Source organism: Vespa crabro, chromosome 8, assembly GCF_910589235.1.
Source record: "Vespa crabro chromosome 8, iyVesCrab1.2, whole genome shotgun sequence".
NCBI lineage: Eukaryota > Metazoa > Arthropoda > Insecta > Hymenoptera > Vespidae > Vespa > Vespa crabro.
In genome coordinates, this window is record NC_060962.1 from 7,288,970 (window position 1) to 7,298,969 (window position 10,000).

Below are 10,000 nucleotides of genomic sequence, written 5' to 3' on the forward strand. Positions count from 1 at the left end.
ATGACGAATAAACGAAAACTTGAATAGATGGAATAGGTTGAATGATTTACGTTGACTTGCCTTTGAAATTTTTTAAATCTGCTCGAATTAACGAGATAAACGCGTTTATGTAAGTACCCTATTTGCGAATAACTTGTGGACACACTCGACGAGGTGAAAATCACTTCTTGGAAGTGCGCCGTCCGAGTTAATCTCGTTAAAAAGTTTACCGCATTAACTTCACGGTCTGGCCCATTATTTTCTTAGATACTTATGTTGAAAAGGGACGCAAAGAGAGAGAGAGAGAGAGAAAGAGGGAGCAAATGATCCTCTAAGTACGTTTTTGCGAGAACTCGCAAAACGATGAGTTAACTTAATCGCACTGTACCATTCTCTCACCGAAATTACAGTCTCGAGTTTCTGACCATTGCCACTGTTACTTTACTGTGTCGCATTATGAATCGTTTAGTTGTTTGTTTTAAATATATGTAATGCATGCCGGTTAAGTAACCATCCTCATTTTTATTTTTTAAGTCTCTTAATAAGAATTTAAATACGTCTGGTTCAACTACCGTAACTTCTAATCTTCCCTAATGAATTTCTCGATTCTTTTTCCTTTTTCTTTTTTTTTTCTCACTCCTTTATTTTCTCTCTCTCTCTCTCTCTCTCTCTCTCCCCTTGTTTTTTTTTTCTTTCCTTCTTTCTCTGATAATTCAATTCTGTTTCTTTCTGTAATGAAAAGTTCAAATACGAATACAAATTGAAATTGATATGATTGGGATATAAGCCGCGTCTAATATCATAATATTATATCGTAATTTTTTCATTTTAAAAAATTAAAAAATTTGCTTTAATAGAATTTAATTGTCGTGCTTGAAATTGTACCAATTATAAATGTCTATATCTACGACGATATAAATAATTTTATTGTATAACGTTAATATAATTATTTTACGTACAATGATTTGTTAATTAGAAATAAAATAATTGTCCTAGAATTAGAAAATAATTCTAAGTTTAAATGTTGATAAATTATTTTGCTTTTTTTTTTTTTTTCTTTTTTTTGTAATAATACAATTACATATATTATACGTATATGTGTGTGTGTGTGTGCGTGTGTGTGAGATTATCGAGTCTCGAGCGTTTGATAATTATTTTTTTTTTTACAAAAATACACACACACAATGAAAGACAATATATAAAAATAAAATGTAATGAAAAAAGAAAAAAAAGAAAGTAATAATAATAATAAAAGAGAAACAAATTCATAATAAAAATTATAATAAAAGGTAATAATGTGAAAATTAAAACAAATTATTTCCGATTATGAATGAGCAACGAGGTAAAAAAATAGATTACGCTCGAAAGATTTCACAGAAAACGAAAAATAAATAAATAAATAAATAAATAAATAAATAAATAAATAAATAAATAAATAAATAAATCAATCAATAAATAAATCAATAAAAAAGAATGTGACCTGTTAGGAGGAGGAGAAAGAGTGGGCAGTGAAGGAGAGGGGATGTTTGAAATAAAAAGAAAAAAAAAACAACATAGAGGAGGGAGGGAGAGAGAGAAAGAGAGAGAGAAAGACCTCGACCAAACTCGTCGTTTATTCGCGTAAGGACAGAGCGCAGATAAGCGGGTAAACTTTTTTCATGGCAATTAGCGAAACGAATAGGAACAACAACGAAGGCCGAAGTTGGACAGGCCTTTTTCTCTCTTTCATCCACCATCCCACCCCATCCCACCCACACGCACACACACATACAAACAAACAAACATACCATCAGTATCACTGTTCTTCTATCCCTTTCCCCCTACACATCCACCCCATCTATTCATGAGACAGAAGCTCACATTAGAGTGACTTCCAATTTTTTTTTTCTTCCCCTTGTTTTTTTCTTTTTCTTTTTTCCTGGAAATTTGCGTAACACTATATTTTCGCGTTATCATTCCTTCTCTCTCTCTCTCTCTCTCTCTCTCTCTCTCTCTCTCTCTCTCTTTCTCTCTCTCTCTCTCTCTATCTATCTATCTATCTATCTATTTGTCTTTCTCACGCACACATACAAATACACTCCTCACTTATTCATTCACTCATTTATTTGATACGTAAAATCCATTTTCGACAAATTGAAGTTAAAACTCTCTCGTATTGATCCCTAAATGAAAGAGTACGATCATCCTTGAAAATATAATATCGTATTAATATTTATTTATATTTATATATATATATATATATGTATATAATTTTTTTTTTTTTTTTTTTTAATTAATATCGAAATAATAACATTTGAAAATATTCGACAAATTTGAGAGAATTATATCGACGAATTTTCAATACGATCAACTTCATCTTTTCCCTTTTCAGTTTTCCATCGTAATTATGACAATAAAATCGATGATATTATTATTATATCTTTGGAAATATTCTGTCGCGATCTAATCGCGATAAATTTTCGTAGAAAAATCATTCGGACAAATGCAAACTAACTGACTTGGTTTTATCCCTGATATCTGTAGTCTTATCTGACGTTAAAGTTCTATTATCGTAGATAAGAAAGAAAGAAAGAATGAAAGAAAAAAAAAAGAAAAAAAAGAAACGACTACAACGTACTACGAACATATTTATCGATTAATTCGAGAGAAAGAAAATAATATCAAACGACGTTTATTATTATTATTATTATTATTATTATTATCGATTAGGAAAAAGAAAAATATATATATATTTCTTTTTTAAATATATATATATATATTATATATATAATTAAATAAATATAATATATATAATAAAATTAAATACATATATATAATTATATAATATATTTATATATATATATAAATAAATAAATAAATATATATATATATATATATATATATATATATATATATATATATACGTATAAAAAAGGGGTGTACTGTATAGAATAATTGTAACTTTGAATTTTTCTTACAAAATTTGATTAGAAATTTTTTCGATGTTTTCTTTCTCTCTCTCTCTCTCTCTCTCTCTCTCTCTCTCTATCTCTCTCTTTCTCTCTTTCTCTCTTTCTCTCTTTCTCTCTCTCTCTCTCCTCTTTCTTCTTTTAGTCTCATAAAGAATGTTTCTTAATTAAGTGTTCATCTCGTTTGAATATCGTCAAGCATGAAACTCTCGTCAAGTTTATAAAACTTTGATTTTGTTAGAAAATCGATCTTACGTACATATGTATATACATATCTATATACATACATATGCATATATATATATATATATATATATATATATATATATATATATATATATACATGCCTATACTTAAGTAGTAATTTATATTTAACGAGGACCGAACTCAAAGTCTATCCGGAATGATCTAACGGGTGTTTTATCCCGAAAAGTATTTTCAACTTTGAAGTTTAGTACGATGTATTTACTTCCACGAAGAAAATACACGATGCATCTGACGGATTCTCGCATACATTAACGTAGGATCGAGCATGCATCTTTAACGTTTCACTTCTACAATGTATATATATATATATATATATATATATATATATATATATATATATATATGTATGTGTATATACATATATATATTATATACATATGTATGTGTATATATATATATATATATATATATATATATAATGTAGATAAGTAAGACAAATGTCAAAAATCGATAATCGAGTAGAAAGCTCTTCAACTTTGTTGCGTTGTTTCTATTCCACACCCGTTAGATGGAACGCCTCGATGATTTTCTATCATGTTACCTCTACTTACTATCATGTTCCTAAGAGACATAGTATTTCATTCATTTAAAATGCGTCTGTGCCGTCGTTTTTAATCGTCGTTAAAAGAATATAGGGAAAAAAAAAGAAATAAATAAATAAATAAATAAATAAATAAATAAAAAACAAAATATTAATTCCACATATCCCGTATATGTTTTTCGTTTCATTTCTTATTATTAAATAAAATTTCGTTCGTATATTTTGCAAAATAAAAATTCTATATATTCTTGTAACGTTGGAATGATAAATTTTATAAAAAAAAAAAAAAAAAAAAAAAAAAAAAAAAAAAAAAAAAAAAAAAATTTATACGAAAAAAATATTCTTATATATATATATATATATGATACAAACGTACGATCTTTCGCAAATTTTCTAACTATATTAAATATATAATAAAATTCATAAAAATTATGTGACCCGAAAAATATATTATCTTACAAAATTTTGGACGAACTTAAAATATATATATATATATTTTTTTTATTTTATATTAAATAATTGTAAATATAATTTATAAACAAAATATATATATATATATGTATGTGTGTGTGTGTGTGTGTGTGTGTATGTGGATAATTTGTTAAGATCGTAAATGAAATGTTAAATGAATCAAAATTTGTAAAACTAATGCGACAGATCGATGTATAAAAAATACAAATCACAATCCTTTCGTAGAATTCTTTCGCTACGTGATATAGACATGTATTTGTTATGTTTAAGTCGTAGTAGGAAACGAGCAATCGTGTGGTCTCTTGTGAATTGAAAGAGGTACTAGGAGTGCACGTGCCTTGGCACCAAGCATTTAGGGTTAAATGTCGCTGAAGGGGTTTCGTGTACGCGTGACTCTACGTGCCACGTGCCACGTTTAAGAAAACGCGTCCCTGCTTTCTCGAGACGTGTATTCTAAACGTGATTACGATTAACGTCTATTCCAAAGACAGAAGAAAATAGAAAAAGAAAATAGAAAAGAGAAAGCGATTCGATTACGCGATACGATTAAAATTGTTTAATACACAAATGAAACAGTTATCAAACGATTGATGGTTGAAACGATAATACCGCACTTTTTTTCTTTTACTTCTAATTTTTTTTTTTTTTTTTTTTTTTTTTCCTTTTTTTTCCAATTTCTTTTTCATTTCTTTTTCCTTTCGCTCTCCGTTGCAATTAAAGCACAGTCTTTATCAACGCGCAATATCTGATAATTAACGAGTTAATGATTATAATGTTAACGAACAAATTTTTATACCATTAATTTTTTGATAATACTCTATTTCGATATTATTCTGATAATAAAAAAAAAAAAAGAAGATTGTAGAATCACGAGTTATCAATTTGTTAATTAATAATTCAAAAGTTATAATGCGATCTCTCTTTGAAGAATTAAAAATTGATTCAAATGTTATTTAGAATTACGAAAGAGAGAGAGAGAGAGACAGAGAGAGAGAGAGAGAGAGAGAGAGATAGAATGAGAAATTCTAACTTGAACAATCTAATCCAGGAATCTCCTCGATGCCAAATTCTATGGCACCGATTTAATCTTCGTTAAAACCGCGAAAATTCGTAGACAGTAAAGGGTTCCCTTCATCCACGTTCGCTCTCAAATATTCCGATATTTAGCTGCGCGAATAGTTTCGAAACATTTGGCTATGAGCGTTACCAAATATTCCAATAAACCGGTCGTCGCGTTCGTATCCCTAATCTGTTCGAAAATTCACATTAACCATTAATGAAACGTCCGTCTATGATTATATCGAGTTATTAAATTTATTGTGTAACGATATAAGAAAAAAACAAAACGAAAATTTAGGTCTATCAATTTTAATTTTGGATCTAATATCCAGATAAATTGTGTGACTCTGCTCCCTTTTTTTTTTTTTCCTTTCTTCCTGCTTTTTTTCCTTTTTTTTTTTTTTCTTTTTTTTTTTTTTCTTTTCTTTTCTGACGTAACGTCCGAATACGATTTTCCTTTATTTATTTTTGTTATATTTGGCCATTTTAGATTTTCTTTCTTTCTTTCTTTTTCTTTTTTTTTTTAACTTTTATTTATTTATTTATTGTTTTTTTTCGTTAATACATCTTTCATTGTCATCTCGTTTTAGAATATTTTCAATATCTCCGTCATATAGACGAGAATGTAATATACAATTTTTCTTATTTTTCTTTGCTCGTTTTTGCTTTTTCTTTCTCTCTTTTTATTCTTCTTATTTTATTTTATTTTTCTTTTTTGTTTTTTTTTTTTTTCTTCTTTAATATCCATGAAAGAGAAAGAACGAATGTATAGGATTATAATTGGATAAAATCCGTACATGCTTGGGTATTAAAAAATTTATCTTATTGTCCAATAAGCCATTTGATTATCTCTTTTTAAATTCGTATATTTTTTTTTTCTATCTCTCTCTCTCTCTCTCTCTCTCTCTCTCTCTCTCTCTCTCTCTATCTATGTTTTTATATTTTTTCGTTATCAACTTTCAAACGAGATCAAATCGAAGACCACATAATTCTCGCTCGAACGCTCCCGTCGTTATTATATATCCGTAAATTCCGTTTCTCCTACATTAAATCCTTTCGATTTAATCGAAGCATTACGGAAATCGATTCCAATAGCTTTTTAAATAGTTAATCGCATCAGAATTTCATTAGAACGAATCCTATATTCTTCGGTGGGTAGGGGGGGGGGAGTGGAGGGGTGGGGATGCGGGGTGGGGGCGGTTGAAACGATGCAAATCTCTGGACATTCTGACGAATGAAATTTCAACGTATGAAACATCCGACAAAGCGTTGATATGATGGATAAATGGAAAGGAGATTGTGAGACGGGTTATAATAATAATAATACGCATATTATAAACATGGGATGGGATGGGATGGGATGGGATGGGATGGGGGGAGGGGAAAGGGGTGTACTTTCAATGTATGTTTTACAGGAAGAATATAGAAAAAATGTATGTGACGTTGAAAGAACGAATACATCGGAAAGATGATAATAAATTGTGAAATATTTCATGGTAATAAGAAGAACGAGCTTGTTCCTTTTTTTTTTTTTTTTTGTTATCTTCCCCCCCCCCTACCCTTTTTCTTCCGTTTACTTTCTTCATTTTCTTTTTTTATTTTTATTTATCTGCTTATATAAATATGTATACATATATATATATATATATATATATATATATATATATATATACACATACATAAAATAAAATTGTTCAAATGAAATTGTTTTTTTTTAAAAGGGAAAAAAAAAGAAAGAGAAAATGAAATCATTTGTTAATAAAAATGCATACAACCTAAGTGAATCTTGCGCAAGGAGCGACCAAAATAAAAGAGAAAAAAAGATAATAAATGAAATAAAATCAAGTGATGAAAAAAAGAAAAAAAAAGAACAAATAGAGAAAGGGAGAGAGAGAGAGAGATAGAGAAAGAGAGTAAAGTAGTAAAATGTAAATTAAACGACGAACTATCGAGTACTCGTCGTCGTCGTCGTAGTCGTAGTCGTCGTCGTCGTCGTCGTAGTCGACGTAATAGCCGTTTCTTAATTCACGAGTAGTCGAATCACTTTAAAGCATATTTCCCTTCTCTCTCTGGTTAGTTCAGTAGCTAGATAAGTCTCAGTTACTCCTCTTACCGTGTTTGCATCCTCTTCTCGTTTGCTTTCAGGAGAAGAGTCAGGTGGTTACACGGGAAAGCCATTGCCCACTTACAGGCCGGCATCGCAATTGGTTCCTTTGGGTGGCTCTGCGAGACTCTTCTGCGAAGCTTATCTCGGTAAAGTGGAACTTCCTGATGCCAAAAACTCCGTGACCTGGTCAAAAAGCGACAGTAACGTAACATTACCAAGCCATGGTAGGATAGCACAGCATAGAGTATCCAGGTAAGTCCACTAAAATATATATACTACATATTTGTGTGTATATGTATTTCTCTCTGTGTATATATGTGTGTGTGTGTGTGTGTGTGTGTGTGTGTGTGTGTGTGTGTGTGTGTGTGTATGTATGTATGTGTATATGGAAATATGTACAACTTTGTTTGCAAAGACGTTCAAGTTTGAAAATGATGTTTAGAACATATGACTATTATATGTTTACAACAAGAAGTAATATACAATATACGTATAATACTACAAACAGGATAATGAAATGATCTTTAAAATATACGCGCTATGTAATCTCTTGTAAGAACGTACAAATATATATTACAATATTGAAGGATAAATATTTATCATAAATAGATAAAAATAAAAAGAGATATATTATATGTCGTAAATGAATAGAAAAATTTTATAATTACATATAATAGTAGATAATAATATTATAATATCCTTTGAATATTTTCATAATCATAATCGATCTAATTTCACGCTCTATTTCGAATCGAATAAAATAACTTAAACGTTAATTGTATATGTACCATATACATGTATCCTGTATGTAAGCTAAGGAGAGAGAGACAGAGAGAGAAAGAGAGAGAGACAGAGAGATAGAGAGTAAGAAAGAGAGATAGGAAGAGACGTATGCAAGATGTCTCGTTGAAGTGATCGTTTATTTTGCCTATCGTTCGAACTCGAGCTATTACCGAGTACGATCCAACGATACTCTAGAATGTACGAGAATACTGAGAAAACGGAGATTGCAAAGTTACAAGCTAGTAGTAGTAACAGAGAGAGAGTGAACGAGAGATTGAGAGAGAAAGAGAGAGAGAGAGAGAGAAAGAGAGAGAGATGTTAGGGTGGCATTTAGGGGTACAGTATTGCCTCTATATATGCCGTGAGCAATAATTCATACGTCCGAGACACACGAAGTTTCGGAGTAGCTAAACTCCTATCGAGTTTATATAAGCGTGCGTGTGTTACATACATACTTCTATCTATCCATCTATTTATGTATATATATGTATATATATATGTATGTGTGTGTGTGTGCGCGCATCTCTCTCTCTCTCTCTCTCTCTCTCTCTCTCTCTCTCTCTCTCTCTCTCACTCTTTCTCTCTATACCAACCAACCTTGCTTGCCTCAGGTTCGAACGAGTTTCCAACTCCAATCGCGAACGTTTTCGAACGGTTTATAAGCTCCTCCTTGCAATGGAGAGATATCGTTTCATAGACGTTCCCAACGCGAAGTTATATCTCTACTTTCAATTTTATTTTCTTCATCGATCATTTCAAATATCATTCCTTTCGTTCGTATATCGCTAAGATTTTTTTCTTCTTCTTCTGCTTCTTCTTCTTCTATCTTTTTCTTTCATCCCCCAATTTATAGAAGCATCATCGATTTAGGATAAGGATTTTCTCTTTAACATTAATCATTGGACTATTGCATACGTCTTATTTTTCATCGATTTTATTTATTTATTTATCTATTTATTTATTTATTTATTTGTTTATTTATTTTATTATTTGTATTGTTTTTTTTTTCTTTTTTTTTTCTTTTTTTTATTTGAAATATTCTTTAACGTCGCATCAATCGATTGTATTGGTATTGAATGGTATTAAATGGTACTCTTTTTTTTTTTTCGAGGAAATATTGGTGTGTGTGTGTGTGCGCGCGCGTATGTGTGAATGAAATGTATCCTATCGTGATTACAATGATCGATAATTGTACTGTGATATAAGTCATGATATTTTTGTTCTGATGATAATCTACAAAAAAAAAAAAAAAATACGTCATTTTGACGTATGCGAAGTACAGTTTAAGAGAACCAGTTAACATTAAATATATATACATATATATTATCAATAATTCTTATAAAAGTTATTAATAATTATTATAATTTTTAAATATATATATATATATATGAGCCATTCAAATGCCAAATCGATTGAATCCACTTTTTGAATGAAAAAGAAATTTAATTATCAAAGCGACTCGACAGAGTCCATACTTTTTATATTCATAATGAATTTTTCCAATTTATTTAATACGATTAAAATGACAAAATTTATTTGACCATCGAAAACAAAAAGAAAAAAAAAAAAAAAAAAAAAAGAAAGAAAAAAAGAAATAATTTATTACAGAAAACAATCTGATTTTAATACGTACTTCAATTTAAATCATTTTCAATAATAATACAATTCAAATGCGCGATAGAATTAGCAAATGTATAACAGTAAGTCCCTCATTAACATTCTACAATGTTTATTTGAATTTTCTATTTTAATGATAATTTTAAAAAATAATTTATATTATTTCATCATTAATTTCTATATTTCTCCATTATGAGTTTTATGGGATTAATCGATTTGACATGTCGT

The 10,000-nt window shown here is 29.4% G+C and overlaps 1 protein-coding gene and 1 long non-coding RNA gene across 3 annotated transcripts in view; one reads left to right on the forward strand and one right to left on the reverse strand.

The window, feature by feature from the left end:
* LOC124426252 (interleukin-1 receptor accessory protein-like 1) overlaps window positions 1-10,000 on the forward strand; it is a 199,688-nt gene that overhangs the window by 149,311 nt on the left and 40,377 nt on the right. For both annotated transcript variants that reach the window (XM_046967708.1, XM_046967707.1), the window contains exon 4: window positions 7,411-7,624. In XM_046967708.1, coding sequence (XP_046823664.1) covers window positions 7,411-7,624 — 214 coding nt within the window. The remainder of the gene's footprint in view (window positions 1-7,410; window positions 7,625-10,000) is intronic.
* The window catches only part of LOC124426254, a 51,940-nt gene that overhangs the window by 5,661 nt on the left and 36,279 nt on the right, over window positions 1-10,000 (reverse strand). The window contains exon 3 of the long non-coding RNA XR_006942686.1: window positions 7,379-7,555. This is a non-coding gene — a long non-coding RNA (uncharacterized LOC124426254). The remainder of the gene's footprint in view (window positions 1-7,378; window positions 7,556-10,000) is intronic.